The 19494-nt window shown below is 40.4% G+C and overlaps 1 protein-coding gene across 1 annotated transcript; it reads right to left on the bottom strand.

Moving 5' to 3' along the window:
• Positions 1-1187: 1187 nt before the first annotated feature.
• Positions 1188-19273, bottom strand: ZDHHC6 (zinc finger DHHC-type palmitoyltransferase 6). Its single transcript, XM_045025269.1, has 11 exons — positions 19167-19273; positions 17801-18287; positions 15252-15343; positions 12402-12561; positions 11295-11456; positions 9680-9733; positions 6907-7074; positions 3657-3698; positions 3019-3164; positions 2886-2929; positions 1188-1803 (listed from the first exon to the last, which is right to left on the bottom strand). The coding sequence occupies exons 2-11, from the start codon at positions 18065-18067 to the stop codon at positions 1700-1702; spliced, it is 1239 nt and encodes a 412-aa protein (XP_044881204.1). The 5' UTR covers positions 18068-18287; positions 19167-19273; the 3' UTR covers positions 1188-1699.
• Between the last annotated feature and the right edge of the window lie 221 nt (positions 19274-19494).

The following is a 19494-nucleotide window of genomic DNA, read 5'->3' as shown; positions in this document are numbered from 1 at the left end:
TTGGCAACACCTGCTGCTGCCTCCATAGAGGAAGTTAATGGCATACTACTTACATTATTCCATGGAATCCTGCTTCTAGCTAGAGACTAGGGCAGCTAAGATTGCAGACAGGCTGAATGGTCTGCTTGGAAAAACAGACATTCAGGTGAGTCGCTGCAACTGTCAATTCTCTACTAAACATGAAAGAAGTCACCAAGCTAGGGTGCCTGGCCAACATTGCAGGAATTAAGGCCCATTAAGCAGTCAGACTAATACCCCCCTTGTGTATAGTGTCATTAGAACCTCTCAAATGGTTGAAATCATTAAAGTAAAACCTAGCCAAAGTCATGGGTGGGGAGGGTATGTCACAGCAGTAGAGAAGTATAGGAGTGTTCTTAAATTTGTTTCTATTGTGCAGGGGCCTGGCTCTCTACACATTTTTGACTCAGTGCTTCCTCATAGATGACTAGTGGGGATGATCCTGGAAAGAGAAGATCAAACTGGTCCTAACTGCTTCTCCTTAAGGGAATGTCAAGGGGTTCTAATGACACTATCTCAGCTCTCATCCCCATGCAACTGCTTTGACCAACAGCTCCCAGAACAAAAAACCCTTGTTGGCTTTAAAAGGATTCTCACTGGGTACAAAGGAGAACTCAGATAGTGGAACTTAGGTGTGTAAGTAGCTAAGCCTACCTTGGCTATCATTATGGAATGTTAACACTTCAAAACATCCATCCTGCTTAGAAAAAAAAACCCCAACCAATAATTTACACTAACTGCTAAATAAAATCAGTTTGGAGTAAGAAGGATGTTAATCGCTATCACCAATCACAGGATCCCAAAACCTGTTGCCCTGCAGGCTAATAAACAGTTGGTCTATACAGGGCAGTGTGCCCAGTCCAGGAGGGAAGGAATTATGAAATTCCACCCTGAGACAAGTAAGCGCACAAGCCCCTACTGTGGTGGGTGCTCAGACCAGAGAGGGAACAGAGGTGCTGCTAACTTTGCAACTGTGCCATTAATTAGGTGGACTTTGCTCCCTTACCAGAGGATACTGGTTACAGTTAGTAGTAGAGAATGTTTCAATTTTTGATCTTCCTATCTCTAAGAGCTCCATCACTGTATGCTCCTTTCAGGTCCAGATCTTTTTCCATTTCTGCACCTGTAAACTGACCAGTGTGACATTTAAATGCATAGTCATACTACACCTATACAGAATACACATTGTTTATTTGCAATTGACAAAAGTTTACACATTATTAAAAGTCACAGGTAGCAAATCATACTTGCATTTGAATTCAAAGTTTACTCTATAGCTTTCACGGGGCACTTGGGACACATGGCCAAGTAATATACAAAGGAAAAGCAGCATGCATTAGCCACAGATACCATTGTGGAAAAAATTAGACAAAGGTCCCTCAGTCTGCAATTAAAAAAATCCTTCATTTAAACAGTAAAGAAAACACAATCAAATCTGTCCTAAGGTGGAAAAACCTTTGTATCTCAAAGGCATCTATGTGGAATGGCTTCTTCAGTTATAAAAACATTAATAAAAATATATGCAAACCATGGCACTAGGGTACCCTTTAATTGTGAGGAAAAGGGGTCACTTTCACACCATATTTCCTGCATCAGTCTAAAATAATATACAGAAGGTTTCAAGTAAAGGACTGTGGTCTGAAAGGAACATTTCCATTTATTCGTAATGGTGATGAGATGGCTATCTATTTTTCTTCTCTCCATCCAATGGCTGATCCATTTCAGAGTCATACAGGCATTTTTCCACACATTTCCTTGGGAACCAGCCTCTGACTCTCATTCCAGCTGGTGGTAAGAAAAGAGACATTAATTAGCTATAATATAGCATTTACCTGGGATCCTCCTGTGTATTCATTCTAATGGATAAACATCATGTAACCCTCAAAATGCAGGACTTGACATTACTCATGCCAATGACTGGCTCAGGATCAGTGTTTGGAAAAATTTACTGGAGTTAACTGCCAAAGCATGTCTAGCCCTATGCAGTCTCAGACCTTCCAAGAAAGGCGCACACATCATCATAACTTATCCTCATCTTTCCTTGTTACCGGTCTGATTTGGAGCAGCCAACTTTTGGAACTTAGAAATTTCTATTCTGAAGCTGGTATTCCAAGCTGCTTTTCCACTATCAAGTATTAATTCTTAACTGTTTGAGATAGAAGCTGCTAAAAAAAAGTCATTGGGATTTAAGTACAGATGGGGTTAGGTATAGCAAGATGACAGTCAGAACTACCTGACTCTAAAATCTGATACAACTGGTTAGAAATTAAATTTTCTGTAGACTTAGACAGAACTTACATACTGTTTATAGTTACGATGGTTCATAAGACATGGCTTTAGAATCAGTCTTGACTCAGGGACACTAACAAGCTCCAGATGTTGGAGCAGTCTATTTTGCATTCAGTATATTTTTTTAACAGGTTTATAAATCATTGCCCTCTGACTACCAGAAATAAAATGATAATCATGACAACAGTGAGGGTTTTTTTTGTTCGGAGAAACATGCAGTAATATATTAGTGTTTTACCAAATTACAGAATGAGCCTCTTAGTACCGTCCAGGATATGTTTCTGTAGAATTTATTAAACTAGTGAAAGTACCGCCTTTATTCCTTTATAAAACCTTGAGTATCTATCAAATGTTAATATTCAAAAAAGTTGGATCGGTTTGCTGGGTGTGTTTTGCAGTTGAATGTATGTCAATTCTATATTCTGAGGATTAACATTTACTATTTACCATATTTTAGTTAATAGAATTATCTAATTTATGGTTTTTACATTTGCACAGTGCACCAACCTAGACTATCCTGCTAAAACTATAACACGGATTTGCTTCTTGAAGAATAATTAAAAGTAATTGCTTTGTACCGTCAGTAGTTGAGTCAAGAAATTTGTCTCCATACATCCAGTGTCTGAAAAAGATGCAAATATATTCATTAGACAGTAGGGCTAAATCACACAAACTTCTCTCAATCAAGTTTAAATGTATAAAGCCACTAACTTTAAACCTCTAGTGGCCAAAATCAGATCCCCTTTACACAGTGCAATTCTCGGTTCTTCAGTGCATGGGGTTGTGAAGAATGTTTTAACACCTTTAGTCACAGGGCAGCAGGCACCACTATAATCTTCTACTGCTCGGTACCGCACCTGCCAATTTAAAGAGATCACAGTCCTGTTGTAGTGCAAGAAGTCACTCCTTTGCTATCAGTCTCACTTTTCCATTAGCCGTAATTTCATACTAAAATCAATTCAAGCATACTGAGAATCTGATGTGTAATGACAACTACTGTCACAGCCACTCTAAAGTCTATGTTAACTGTTTAAAAAAAGAAGATTAGAGTCATCCTTATCTTGTATTGTCATGGATGCATTTGTGTGCCTTGGGTATATAGTACTTGATTCTCCTGCTTATCAAATATAATCTAGAGAGTAAGAATTTAGTGTAAAATAAGATCAATATTTGAATTAAATAGGATTGCAGCTCTCTGTTTGTGAGAAATCAAAATTTGTATTTCCAAAGTGTCAAACTGGATGGGTGGTATTAAAGCTCCATTTTACCAAGAACTAGTATACCAGTAATAACTTACATTTATTGACACGGGAAACATGTTAGACTCCAAGCAGCACAGAAATACTTACACTTCTTACTCGCTTGTCTGCTTTTTGTTTCAATTGCTCTATCTGCAAAAGATTATAAATAGGAGTTTAAGGCAGCATTTAGAGAGAGCACTTACCAATTTTAAATACAAACTAAATAGCACCCTGAAATCTCTTTCCTCCTGTTTAAAGTCCCACCTTCGTCGTCTTTTTCTTTTTCCCAAGCTGAAAAGTCCCAGTCTCCTCATACCGAAGCTGTTCCATACCCCTAATCATTTTTGTTGCCCTTTCCCAAACCTTTACCAATTCCAATATATCTTTTTTGAGATGGGGCAACCACATCTGCATGCAGCATTCAAGATGTGGGCTACCAGGGATTTATATAGAGGTCATATGATATTTTCTGTCTTATTATCTATCCCTTTCTTGATGATTCTCAACATTCTGTTCACTTTTTTTGACTGCTGCTGCACATTGAGTGGATGTTTTCAGAGAACTTTCCACACTCTCTTTCTTGAGTGGTAACAGCTAATTTAGACCCCACCATTTTGTATGTATAGTTGAGATTATGTTTTCCAGTGTGCATTACTTTACATTTATCAACACTGAATTTCATCTGCCATTTTGTTGCCCAGTCACCCAGTTTTGAGAGATCATTTTGCAGCTCTTCGCAGTCTGTCTGGAACTTAACTGTCTTGAGTAGTTATGTATCATCTGCAAATTTTGCCACTACACTGTTTACCCCCTTTTCCAGATTCTTTATGAATATGTTGAATAGGACAGGTCAAAGTACAGACCCCTGGGGGACAACACTATTTACCTCTTTCCATTCTAAAAACTGATCATTTATTCCTACCCTTTGTTTCCTATCTTTTAACCAGTTACCCATCCATGAGAGGACCTTCCCTTCTATCCCATGACAGCTTACTTTGCTTCAGAACCTTTGGTGAGGGACCTTGTCAAAGGCTTTCTGAAAATCTAAGTACACTATATCCACTGGATCCCCTTTGTCCACATGCTTGTTGACCCCCTCAAAGAGGCATAATTTCCCTTATAAAAACCATGTGGACTCCTCAGCAAAAAATTATGTTTATCTGTGTGTCTGAAAATTCTGTTCTTTACTATAGTTTCAACCAGTTTGTCCAGTACTGAAGTCAGGCCTGTAATTGCCAGGATCACCCCTGGAGCCCTTTTTAAAAATTGGAATCACATTAGCTATCCTGGTACGGAAGCTGATTTAAATGATAGGTTACAGACTACAGTGAGTAGTTCTGCAATTTCACATCTGAGTTCCTTCAGGTCTCTTGGGTGAATACCACCTGATCCTGGTGACTTATTACTGTTTAGTTTATCAATTTGTTCCAAAACATCCTCTGACACCTCAATCTGAGACAGTTCCTCAGATTTGTCACCTAAAAAGAATGGGTCAGGTTTGAGAATCTCCCTCACATCCTCAGCCATGAAGATCGATGCAAAGAATTCATTTAGTTTCTCTCCAATGGCCTTATCATCCTTGAGTACCCCTTTAGCATCTCAATTGTCCATTGGCTCCACTGGTTGTTTAGCAGGGTTCCTGCTTCGGATGTACTTAAAAACAAATTGCTATTACTTTTTGAGTCTTTGGCTAGATGTTTCAAATTCTTTTTTAGCCTTCCTAATTATATTTTTACACTTCATTTGACAGAGTTTATGCTCCTTTCTATTTTCCTCACTAGGATTTACTTCCACATTTTAAAAGGAGTTTCTATTTTATATAAGTTCTTATACACTCATCCCCATAGCATATGAATATTTCCTGATTCTCACAATTAGATTACCAAAGGGATCCTTTGAATTGCATGCCTGCTTTATTTAATGGACTCATTTTAAGCGCTCTTTCAAAAACTGATCCAGAGTGGGACATACTACTTTGGAATTATAAGTACCACTTGCTTTACCTACACTTGTTCTAAGTAAATACTGGAGAGGTTAGCTTTCTTTGCCTCTACACGGACAATAAAAGTGTTTAATATCAAATAATAAAACTAGAATATATCCTCAGGTAATTGTCATTTTGATGGCTGTCTTAGCAGACACCAAGAACTTGAACTTCCTCCTAGAAGTCCCTTCATAAGAGGGTAGAGGCACTTTAAAGGAGAAGTGCATAGGCAGTTTTCACTGCTGATATCCATGCTGTAACTATTTTAATGAATAAATACTGTCAATGCTTGTCAATCAGTTACCATTCACAAGGACTAAATTTACAATTTATTCCATTATGTTAAAATGAGACTTCGATATTAAAAACATTGCAAAACATATACTACATGATAGTTCTAGTAGTAGCAAAAAGAATAATTTATAGCTAGAGAGATAAGCCAGCAGTGAAATAGTGAATTACATTGTTAGCAGATACTGCTTCCTAGAGCTGAGCAATTTAAAATACAGAGTAATTTAAATTAGGATAATAAGATATAAATGAAGAGATGCTTCCTTGATCAGATTATAAAATAATAAAAAAGACACACTTTTGTTAAGTGAGGCCGAGTTAATCTAAAGTCTTATATAAAAGTGTGAAGAATGAAAATAAATGGTATATTATTCTTCACTGATAAATCTGTTATACTGCTTACAGCATATTTAAAGTCTGATAATTGTAGACAAGGCAAAAGTTAAACATTTATTTACCAAATACAGTAGTCATTTATAAGAAAAATAAAGATCTTGTAAAATTTTTTATACATTTTTACACTAGACACCCTATTTCTATATTCATTCTCTCTGACCAAACAGTTCAATTGGAGATGCTGCAGAAATCTGAATAGGATGTACTGGAATTGTGAGGAAAAGTTACACACACAAGTTAGATGGGCAAGGGTGACTAAGCCAGCAGGAACTGCTACATTTAACCTTTCTTGGAAGAAAACTGAGGGTAGGAAAAAAACAAAACAAAAAAAACCACAAGCATCTTTTATTCATTTTTTCAATAGGAATTTAATTTAAATGAAAAATAGAAACAGATTTAATCCATGCAAAATAAAGTCAGGTATAGCAACACTTAACTGCAAACATGAAGTAGTATGATGGGCATTTAAAATTCTTAAATGCAAAAGTAAACATTTTGAATCTACTGTATTACAGATGGGGGAGGATTTGACAGAGCTTATATTTCCATTGTACCTCTGATATAGTTAGTCTTATTTTGTGCGGGGTTATTTAAAAACAGATTCATAATGTGTTAAGGTAAGCAGACATCTGAGGGGTGTGTGTATGTACATGGAAAATAGTAGCGAGATCTGAGAAGAATACTTACTGTCAAAGTATACTGATGACAACCTTCTCTTATTGGCCATTCGAGGCCATCTCCCTCAGGAATCCCTGACCACGTAAACACTTGTTTAAAGTTCTTCCATTTACTTCCCATGTCATAAGGAAAAATAAAGATCTCTCCCGTTTTGTAATATTGGATTCTGTCTTTGGCCTGCACACAGAAAACACATACATGACATTAAAAAACAAACAAAACAAAAACACACAACATGACTTAACAGCAAATACTAAGAGTGCCAAGAGTAGGGTTGTACAGGCCCTACAGTGCCATAAGGCCAAGAATGCGAGAGATACAGTGAAATCCTGCTAGTTTGTGACATTTTATAGCCTCGTATACAACTGTTGTATTTTGGAATGCGTTTTACCCATTTATAGCATCTGTAGTGTCACCGGGTGCATGCACACACACACACACACACCATAGCAGCCGTGCAAGGACGCCCTTGCCTCGTTCCCTTCACAGATTCCCAGGAATAATCCACAGGATCTTATGTCTGGTCACAAACCTGTTTTCTTTCCACAGTAAAGTCTCCTGCACCCCAGTCTCCCACTGAACATGAAAATGGCCATACTGGATCAGACAAATAATCCATCTAGCCCAATATTCTGTCTTCTGACAGTGGCTAGAGCCTGGAGGGAATGAATAGAACAGGGCATTTATTGAGCGATCCAGCCCCTGTTGTCCAGGCCCAGCTTCTGGCAGTAGGGCACAGCGCCACCTCCTGCCTGAGTCTGGCTCCAAGCCTCTTCATTAGGCACAGTTATTAGCCCGCTCCTAGGCTCTGCTCGTCCCTCTGCATGCAATCAGGGGGTTGCACAGGCTCCTTTCTTGGGCCTATGTTTGTTGGACTCTCAGGCTAGTCCTCCAACAGGTTCCCCAGCTGCTTTCCTGCTGAGCCTTTTCAGCAGCAGCTCTCTTATCCCCTGGTTGCACCCACTTCCCTTTTAATAAGGCCCAGGCACCTTCCCTTAAATTCAACTGAGCAGCAGGTAATAAGTCACAGATACACTGGACCCAACACCTTTTTTAAAGAACATCTAGCAATAGGGTCAGTTGATAAGCAAATATTTGGACCATAGTGTGAGCTAGTTTTAAAAAGGCTGATGTCTGGCCAGTTTTCAGAACTTGGTACAATGTGTTGCCTAACTTAGAATTCATGGACTTTTCAGATTATATCATAACTTTCAAGATATGTGCGCAGTTTGGTATTATCTGAAATAATGTCCACACCTCTCAAATGATTTCACATACATGTACATTCTGAATTTTCTCTTTAATTGCCTAACACAGGGGTCGGCGACCTTTCAGAAGTGGTGTGCCGAATCTTCATTTATTCACTCTAATTTAAGGTTTCGCGTGCCAGTCATACATTTTAACGTTTTTAGAAGGTCTCTCTCTCTAAGTCTATAGAATATAACTAAACTATTGTTGTATGTAAAGTAAATAAGGCTTTTAAAATGTTTAAGAAGCTTCATTTAAAATTAAATTCAAATGCAGAGCCCCCCCGAACTGGTGGCCAGGACCCGGGCAGCGTGAGTGCCACTGAAAATCAGCTTGCGTGCCACCTTCGGCACCCGTGCCATAGGTTGCCTACCCCCGGCCTAACAACTTTTTATTCTTTAAGTAATAGTGACATCTAGTGGTACAGTCACAGAAGGATAAAATATATTTAATACTGCGCAGTTTGAAATTTAAACAAATTTCTGTATGTGTATAGTTTTCAACAGGAACATATTACTACTTTGTGAAAACTGTACAGTCAATCTGTACAGAGAGTCTTACCATTATGACCCTGTGTTTGCACACAGAAGCACAAAGGCAGTTTTCTATTCCATTTTAACAGGAAGCTGCCACACTTGGAGCCTCATTTTTTCTTTGTACTGTGGTTGCGCTGAAAGACTCAAATTAGGATTAAGGCCCAATTGTGTTAGCTTCTGTGTAAACATGTAGGGGCCTTATTGTGCTAGGTACTGTGGTAACACGCACTCCCTGTCCTAAGGGCTTAACAGTCCAATTTAAAACACGAAATAACAAGTGAATGTGACAAACAAGAGGAGGGGGAGGACGATGACAACAGGTCAGTTAGGTGCCCGACTTGGTGGTTCCGAGTACTTGGGTTGTTTTTTAAAAAAAGTATCACCATTACTCTTAGATTTTAGCTGTTAGCTGGCTGATTTCATGTTAGGTATTATAGAAAAAGTGGGTCTCATGGAGGGATTTAAAGGCGGTGAAGGTAATGGCCTTATGGATTAGTTTAGGGAGGGCTTTCCATACTGAATGAAGTAGTCATAGAAGAAAGCACAAAAATACTTGTTTTAACTCATCTCCTAGATGAGGTCAAAAGCGGCACCATTGCCAGACTGGGTGAGGGCGTGTGACAATGAAAGTGGCAAGCCTGGATAAAGAGATAGTTGAGGAAGGTCGTCTTTAGTTCCAGATACAGAGCCACACGCTTCAGGTAGCACAACTGTCCAAAGGGAAATAATTTATTTTCCAGGTTCATCTCCTACGCCCCAAATAAAAGATATCCTTAGAGGGTTTGTCTTCCATTTAGATATGTTTCAGTGAGTCTTGGGTACAACTGTGTTTTGTAGGCAAGCTTAAATCTGTAGTGACCTGAAACAATGTTTTACAGTGCAACAATACCTTGGGTTTAATGCCCGGGAGGCAAAATAATGAAAAAAGAGATGAATATATAGTGTGCAGTAGTGTTGTGATAGAATATACTGCAGGGTGTACTAGAATTAAAGCCTACCTTATCTTCAATCCAGGATTCGATTGAAGTTTTATTCCTCAGAATGACTTTTATCTAAAAAAGGTAAAAGAATTAGAGGAAGTTAGCATGGGCTACATCTAGGAGGTACATTAACTAGGCAAACTGTACTTCATTTAACATAACAGCCATTCCAACACTGTTGGGAAATGTTTAGGTTAAAAGTTCATGGCAATTTATAAAATATTACAAATATCAAAACTCAGCATGAATAAAATGTTTTCTAATCCCACCCTTATAGGGTGGATATGTGATTGTAGCATGGTAGTGAAGACGTGGTGGCATGGGCTAGCCGCCTGAGTATATGCCCACTGGGAACCGGGGTACATACTTGGGTTTCTAGCCCACAGTGAAGCTTATGCCACCACATCTTCACTATTCTAATTATCCACTTGCAATGTAGACATACCCTTAAAAATGTTCATTGTGCATTATAGGGGAGGCCTAAAATGTAATGCTTTGCACTTGTACCACTCCTATCAGAGGATCTCAAAGCACTTGAAAAACAAAAAATGTATCACCACAATACCCATTATTATCCTTATTTCAAGGATGGGGACACTGAGACAGAGAGAGGCTAAATGATTTGCTTTTTGGGGAACAGAACCCAGGAATTCTGACGCCCAAATCCTCTCTACCCATTAGATTACACTCCCTAAATTCTTCAGTGAAAGAAAGAAAATGATAGAAGGAATGAGGGAGAAAATGAAGGAAATGAAAGAGCACAAAAAGAAAAATTAAAAGAAGAGTCGCACACAACCAAAAAGTTGGAAAAACAGTTTTCATTTTAATGCTGAATTCTGTTCCTCCTCTTCCATTAGGAGCCATTAAAAAAGGATAGATAATAATACACTAAATATCATAATGCCACTATTTAAAGCCATGGTACACCCACACTTTGAGTACTGTATGTAGGTTTGGCTGCCCCATCTCAAAAATACATATTAGAAATGGAAAAGCTACAGAGAAGGGTAACAAAATCTCTCTCCATATGAGATTAAAGAGACTGGGACTATTCATCTTAGAAAAGAGAAGAGTAAGGGGGGATACGAGAGAGGTCTATAAAATAAAAAAATGGTGTGGAGAAAGTGAATAAGGAAGTGTTATTAACCCCTTCACATAACACAAGAATCAGGAGTCACCAAATGAAATTAATAGGCAGCAGGTTAAAACAAACAAAGGCAGTACTTCTTCACACAATGCACAGTCAACCTGTGGAACTCATTGCTAGGGGATGTTATGAAGGCCAAAGCTATAACTGGTTCAAAAATGAATAAGTTCATGGAGAATAGGTCCATCAATCGCTATTAGCCAAGATGGTCAGGGATGCAACCTCATGCTCTGGATGTTCTTAAGCCTCTGACTGCCAGATGCTGGGCCTGGACGACAGGGGATGGACCACTTGATAATTGCCCCATTCTGTTCATTCCTTTTGAAGCATGTTGCATTGGCGACTGCCATAAGGCAGGATACTGGGCTAGATGGACCATTGGTCTGACCCAGTATGGTTATTCTTATGTTCATCAATTTACATCAGTAGCCACCCCAGTAAATCTTACAGCCTATAGCTGTTTGTAACAAAAGCTGTTAAACTCACCTGGATAATAAACAACATACCAACTGCTATGGTTGTTCCTAATGCCAGTCCCAATGCAAATAAAGATGCAGCAAATGCAGACAATCCAAAAGGAATAATAGGAAGTGGGTCTCTTTTGGCTGCACTCATATCAATCTTTACAGAACTCCATCCAAAAGATATCTATTAATGGAAAATATGATTAATTGCTGTTATTTTCCAATGCCTGAAACAAAACAAGAAACCTGACTTCAAGCCTCTGCCAAGGTTTTTAATGCATTAACAGTGATTCCTAAAAGACACACTAGTAGAGTTTCTCAATTTTCTTCACAAGTTTGTTCTTTGCCAGAAGTAGGTCTTTGTTCTTTGCCAGAGTATAAGATTAAAAGCTTATACTCTATAGAGAACTACAGTCACTATCCTGTGGACTCCATACCAAGCTGGTCCTAAATTCTGCAGCAAATTCTCTAAATTCTGTGCACACTAGTAGAAATTATTTGGTAGCTCCAGATAAGTATTATGCTGTCCACACATTTTCTGTTTACAATATGGCACAAGTTTGCATCCATAGGTTTAAAACTAAAATGATGAAAGGGGCAGGTCACACCTCTCCATGCTATTGCTTTGGGTTGTCTGCAAACTCAGCAGAGGTCATTTTTCCAGTTACACTCAACTGGTATTTTAAAGCTTTTCTTCACAACCACGCAAGCTGGAAACAACTGTGTTTTAAAATGAAAGCTTAGAACTGGAAACATAATTCTGCTTCTTTTTTATTTGAACTTCTCTTGATTTAAACAAAATTGCTTTAGGTTATTTTCAGTCTTAGACTGAGATAATCAATCTAGTCTGTTCTTGAACACAAGGGAAAAATCTCCTGACTTCTGGCAACAGGCAGAAAAAAAGCAAAAAGATACCTGACCTGGTCACCATCCAAAGCAAAAAACTACCTGACCCCTAAAAGTGCTACCCAGAAGCTGTATCCAGTCAATAAAAAAACAAAGTGGGAGGAAAACACAGTGACTGTGAGGAATGACAGAAAAAAAAGAACAGATTACAGAGGGTTGGGGCACCTTTACGTCCATTGTTTACTTTAAACAATGCTTTGAACTTTCAAATGTGTTCTCTTACCCTGTTATAAAGCTGAGTGTACATGGTCATAACAAAAATGAAAGAAGCATGGATACATCCAAGTGGAGCTAAAAGGAGAAACAGAGTGAAGGATGCGTGATTCTGATACCCACAACAATTATTGATCCACGGACAATGATGGTCCATTTTCATCACACACCTAAGAATACAAAAAATTTACTGTTATCATTCAAGAACTTTAGTGATATTTCACTGGACTGTATATCAGTAGTACTTAAATAAAAAGCATAAACTACATTTCTGGCAATTCTCCCTCCATACATTAAAGCCTACTTGAGTTTCCTCTAAAACAGCCTAGAATCATAAAAATTAGAGAAGGTGAAGATTTATTTGATCATCCAGCCCTCTGGTTCTCATTTTTTAAAAAGACAATCCATGAAACAATCTCCATTTTTCCTCCCACTCCTGACTCCCTGCTTTCCATGTGACTACTACAATTTTTGATTATGTGAAAAAGGTATTAGGAGAGTACAAAATGAAAATAAACCAATTTTAAAGCAATGGGTGTAGCTTTACAGATCCACTATTCGGTATCTTTAATTCCCCTCCCTAGGTGTGTACTAGATCTCTGTATTGCCTGCAGTCCCCACATTCTAATCTGTCCAGGTCACTGCAGTTTGGTTCCATCCTCATATGTACTTGCTACTTCTCTAATTGCTACTTCTCTAATTTTGATCACAGTTGAATTTACACCAAACACCTGGATATGACAGTAAACAGCTAAAGGATGAGTAGGTTCCCCCCCCCAATTTTTTGTTTTCATTTAAAGGGACAACTTTAATTATTAAATGATAACCAGTTTCACAATATTCGGTTTCTAACAGAGCACCTTTATGACTTAGAACTCTTTAAAAAAAATAATTTTTTTTTTCAGCTCCTCTGCAGATGTGTAGAAGCATCTTTTTCCCCCTCTACAGGAGCCACATAGGACATCCCCAGGACACACAGGACATCCCCAGGCACTGCCCTCCCCAGTTCCCCTTCCTCTCTGTGCACAATCCCACCTGATACTTCTTTGCTTTCAGCTCTGCTGCTGGTAAATATCACATTGCCCTAATAGAAGGGCAAGTACCATCAACAAAATAGTGGACTATACAAATACCCAAGTAAACAATCTGAAAAACCAGAGGGGAAAAACATTTTTCTTTAATCTCTTTCAGCTAGAGGTTAACTGTAAAAATAGTAGATATAAAATTTGCATATGGAAGTGTCATTTTCAAAATAAGTGTCCCTTTAAGTTTAGTTTAAAAGCTTCTGGAAAACCCCCACACACAAGATGCACCGATTTAAGTTAAAATTAATTTAAAACTCTCTTTAGTTAAATGAATACAAACCCCTTGAGGGCACTCATATATCAGTTTAAAACTGGTTACATTGGTTTAGCTTGTGGCCTACAGATACAAATTAAACTGCTATAAGAATGTCCATACATAAAGTTGCATCAGTTTAAGGAAATACAATTATAAGTGTGATTTTTATATGTATCATTGAAACTGTGTGTAAACCAGGTTCAGAGTGATGGACTGGGCTCTAACAGACCAATATACCTCAGCAGCGTAAAAGAAAGAGGTTCTGATAACTAGTTTGAGAACATGGTCAATTCTCTGCAGCTTACCTTAGTCCCCTTACCTTAGAAAGGCTTAGAGTTTACTCACAAGCTATGAAAAAGTTAAATATGCTCTACTGATAGTTTAAATTCTTCAAATATGTTCTTTTGTGAAAGGTTAACTTAACAGAACTTCACAGTTCAAGCGAATATTACTAAACTTCTGCCATCTCTTTCACAATCAATCGTTCCTGGAAAAAACAGTAACTTGTAGACAGGAGTCTAATTTTAAGTTTTTAAAAACAGGAATCATATATTGATGTACATACAAATGATAGTACTGTCCCTCAGTTTCAGACTCCTTACTTCCTGTAATGCACACAATGATAGTGCTCAACACAGCCTTGATAAAATGGACTCGGTTTAACACACCAAATGTTAACAGGAATAAATCTATGAGTATGCTGTAACTTCCTTCTCCAATGTTCTCAAATGGCTTTCAGATCAGGCACTGCTGAGCTAAATAAGAGAACTGTAAATACATGCGGCACTGCAGAGGGCTAGAAGTATTTGTGCATCTTTTTAAGCCACATTCCCTTCCAGTGCAGCTATTTATGCTCTGACAAAACTATTTAAACTCAAAACAAAGCAACTGAAAGATTTATGAAGTGGCAGTTCACTGTGACTTAGAAAATGTATACTACGGGTTTATTATGCTGAGCCAGCAGGTTTTGGGGTTTGCTTAAAAAAAAAAATTTAGCTCTTGTTTCCTGACAAAGATTTCACAAACTTCCAGCTCAAGATTCCCATTAAAGTCAGTTTTATCCAGGTACAAAAATGGAAGAATTGGGCCCTCACTCAAATCAGTATTCTTTAAGTAAATAAAAAGTAGAGGTTAGTTTTTTGGGGGGTTTTGGGGAGTGGGAGGAGTCACTAGGAGATGAAAGTTTCCCAGGTGCTTTTGCCCACCCACCCCACTATCCAAATGCTTTTCTATTTAAAAAATTCTTAATGGGAACTAATATTCATTTTTTTAAAAAAGAGCATATCTAAAGATGGCTGTTTTAACCATATATGCTCTCTATTGTCAGAACAGTAAGATAAATTCATTTCCATTTTCAAGCAGTGTATTTTAATATTGGAAACCAGCACACTGTTCTGAATATGGAAGTCCCTGCACAACCCACAGTGCAATACTCCAAACAATAAATATTAATAACTCACCATTAAAACCATAAACTGCTTTACGCCAAGAACAAAAAGGAACACAAGGATGACTGTACCTGTTACATTTTCGGCAGTGGTGTGAACGTGGTGCCTTGTAAGACTGGCACACTTTACAGTACTGGACATACATGCAGTCCTGAGATTTTTCCTTTAAGCATAAGAAGAGGCATATCAGAAACAAATATGTAATTCCACTAGCAGAGTATGCCTTAGCACTTTCATACTGACTATGATGCTTCTGTGCTTTGCTTTGTCTGGGTGTGGTTGGTCTCCACCCTGGTAGAAGAGTGTATGAGAGAAATCAACAAAACTTTTGGCTACCATTCCAATTAACCCGTTGTTAATTGTAATGCTTTACAAAAGAAATACATTTCCACCTGAAAAATGTAGGTCCTCACTTTGCAAGTTACTCTGCACAAGCAGGTTTCTGCGCAGGTCAACCTGTGTGGAATAACCGGCAGTGCTGAATCCTTAGAAATTTGTTTCTATGTATGTGTCTGTTTTTCTCTCTCCTCTCTCAGTTCTGGACCAATCCAGACCCTGAAGGAGGTTAAAGTAGCCTTAGGGCTGCGCTAATATATGCCAACTGGTAATGGCCTGTAAGGGTATTTTATGCTACCAGCGATCAATAGAGCAATGGTTCTCAAACTAGGGCCGCTGCTTGTTCAGGGAAAGCCCCTGGCGGGCCGGGCTGGTTTGTTTACCTGCCGCGTCCGCAGGTTTGGCCGATCGCGGCTCCCACTGGCCGCCGTTCGCCATCCAGGCCAACGGGGGCTGCAGGAAGCAGCGTAGGCCGAGGGACGTGCTGGCTGCCCTTCCTGCAGCCCCCATTGGCCTGGAGTGGCAAACCGTGGCCAGTGGGAGCCGTGATTGGCCGAACCTGTGGATGGGGCAGGTAAACAAACCGGCCCAGCCCACCAGGGCTTTCCCTGAACAAGCGGCGGCCCTAGTTTGAGAACCACTGCACTAGAGTGCAAGGAGTTCCAGCCAACCTCCTTGTCAACCCAACATGCTCTGTAGAGCAAGAGGAGGGGCCAGAAGGGGGATGGCATAAAGCCTGTGATTTTTCTGTATAAAATAGAATGCCCAGCTACCATGTTAGGGCAGCTTTAGGGTGCCCCTGCCTCGCCTTTCTATTGAAGAGCACTGTAAAGCCAGAACCATGACCACCCCACTGGCACACTGGTGAGTAAGATTTTGGCCCACTGTCTTCAAAGGCTGTACCTAGAGTTGCCAACTTCGTAATATTTAAAAACTGAACACTCCAGCAGGCGTGCCGGACCCTCCCCTTTCCCTGAAGCCCCGCCCTTGCCTTGCCCCTTCCCCCACCCTGGTTCGCTCCTCTTTCCTCCTCCCCCCCATCGCTCACTGCTCTTCCCTTCTCTCCCACACTTATGTCCTGGTTGGGAGGAACTCACCTGCAGAGCGGAGGCTGGGAGCTGCAGCCACCTGACACAGGTAGGAGGCAGCCCTGGCTAAGTAGGGACTGGCATGGGTGATGACTTGGCACCTCCCCCACCTGCAGTAACTGGACTTCACGTGCCTGGTCAGTAGATCAGACTGGACACTGTCAGGTCCCCTTTTCAACTGGGCTGAAAACAGGCCCCTGGCCACCCTAGTTGTACCTCTGCCCTTCGACTGTGTGTGAATACTTTTTCAATTAGCTTGAGGAGATTGTCAACCAAGAACAAAAGAAATGCAATCTCCTACCTTAGCTTTCAGAAGTGTGTTGAACATATGGCCATGGAGCCGGATCCAGCCCACATGATGTATTTATATGGCTCACATAACATATTCACGTTCACCAGAATCTAACTTCTTTCTTTTTTTTAAATAAAGCTTAGTTTTCTAACCTTCACGACTGCAGATAATCTTCCAAATGTGAACCAAGTGTAATAAATACTGACGTCTGCATGAGTGTGGAAACAGCTTGAAACAATGACTCAGAGAACACCACTGTTCCCTATTAATCTGATTGAAGTATCAACAATAAAGTCAACAATAACACTGCAGAGTCAACATTAACCACTCAACATTTAATGGAAGGAATGGGGATAAGAGGCAGGACTGAAGCACATTGGATTGGAAACTGGGAGTTGCTGGAGCGAAGGAAACTCAGAGACGAGAAGAGGGTAGAAACTGAAAGGCTGATGGTGAAGGAAGAGAAACAAAAGGCAAGCTAGTGGATGCCCAAAGGACAGATTTTCTCACTGAGCAATATGACAAGAAAGCACTTACCAAAAAGACAAGAAACAATAACCAAATGTTTAATTACTACACAAAAACCACATTCTCCTCCTTGATCTCTGTGCAACCCTCCTATTGACATTAGATAATTTTCTATAACATATTTTGGGTAGTATACAATCCTGAATTTATACACCAACCCATTTATCATATTGAAATGGAATCCAACCCTCTCCTTCCAATGAGCTTGACACTCCTGGCTTACAACATGCTACTTTCACAGAATTTCGCAATCTATGCTGACAAGGCAAGCGAGGTTTGAGTTTAATTTCTGCATTGCCAGACTGCTAACAAAGATGAATATTAAGATTTCATCATGAAAATTAATTATTAGTGAAAGTTTATTTTATTTCCTTACCGGTTTCCATCCTAAGGGAACATATCCAGGGCCAATAAACATGGCATTGAAGTAATTGTAAAGAATCATGACAGTCCAGTTTATGAGCATGATGAAATTCACACTTCCTCCTGTTGTGTCCAAAGGCCAATACCACATAACAGCATCTATCATAGCCATAGTAGAACATATTGCTATCACACCAAGGGCTATGATGGGGCCCCAGTGACACAGTCTCTTCAGTTCCTGGAGATTCTCAAACCTGATAACTGAACACAGGGCACCCATTTTGAAGAAGAGTATTTTCCTATTTCAAGTAATATTCAGTGTTCCTATTTTTAACTACAGTTTTCCATTTGTCATAAGATTTCATATCTTCAATAACGGTCATGCCTCCAAATGCCAGATAGGTAGCTGTGATCAAGACATTTCTAATGGTTGGAAGAGTCATCAGTTGTAGGAGCTCTTCACATCCATCTCAGGAGGAGAATTTGGCGCTATACCTGACCTAGAAACACAGAAATAGGAGAATTTCAAAATAAAGGAAAACAAAATGTGTTCTGTAAGTTGACTGCAATGAAAGAATGCAATGCACAGCCCAGGGAGTTGCGTTGTCACTTAAGCCAAGTTCCTATGAAATGATTACTCTCACATTGCTTCAATTTTATTGTGATATTAATGAGAGCGTATCTAGATCCTTGAATAGGTAGCTCTTTTATACTTTTAAAATCTATATAAAATGCAATAATATCTGTTAAAATCATGAAACACCACATCCGTCATTTGGGATAACTCACAAGAGACCCACATCACAGGATTAACAACTCAGTGCATGTACAGCAGGAGATCTCCAGCCAGTGACAGCATTTCTACTGTAGGGAAGCTGTCTCGTACAAGCCAGAGAGGCAGTAACTACAACAATACGCAGCAGCAGCGTTGAGCAGGCCTTCAGCAGAGCCTGTCCTGCTCCCAGCCCGGAGATCTAGATTACCTCCTCCAGGTGCTATGGTCGGGCTATTGGGAGAAGACATTTGAGCACCGACTCTGGCTCCCACATTCAATGGTTTGTGCTCTGCACGACCAACCGCAGGGGACGGGTGCCCTTCGGCCTGCCCCTGGGTTCCCCTCACACCTGCCCTCTGCCAGCCCAAGAGCCCAGCAGGGGAGACGTGTATCCCCCCCCGGTAGCGCTATGAGCCCAGCCCAGAGCAAGGACCCTACAGGCGCCACCCCTCCCCCATTCCTAGAGCCCCCCCTGTAGCCACCCCTCTTCCCCCCAGCCCTGGGTCCCCCTTCGGCCTCCCCTCCCCCCTGGCTCCCCACCCCAAGTAGCCTTCCCCTCCCCGCAGCCTCCCTTCCCCCGGCCGCCTCCCCCAGCCCAGCTCACCTCAGCCCCTCCGCAAGCTCCTGCCATGCCATGCCATGCCCCGCGGAGCGCTTCCAAGCACTTCCGGGGCCGCTCTCACGTGACCCGGACATAAAACTCTTCTCTTCCGCCCTCACTTCTTTATTTTCCGGCCCTGGCGGTTCCGCTCAGAAGTGGGTCCCCTCGGAAACTCTCCTGCCGATGTTGATTCCGGATGCAGTTCGTAGCCCCTGAGGGGACGATTATTCCCCGAGATCGGGTCCAGGGACTCGGCGGGTAGCGGGAGGGGGATGGGCAGCTCTTAGCGCTCCGGGGAAGGGCGGCATCGCAGGGGCAGGGTAGGAACCAT

This window comes from Mauremys mutica, chromosome 7, assembly GCF_020497125.1.
Source record: "Mauremys mutica isolate MM-2020 ecotype Southern chromosome 7, ASM2049712v1, whole genome shotgun sequence".
In the NCBI taxonomy this organism is placed as follows: domain Eukaryota; kingdom Metazoa; phylum Chordata; order Testudines; family Geoemydidae; genus Mauremys; species Mauremys mutica.
This window is presented reverse-complemented; position numbering and strand designations above follow the sequence as displayed.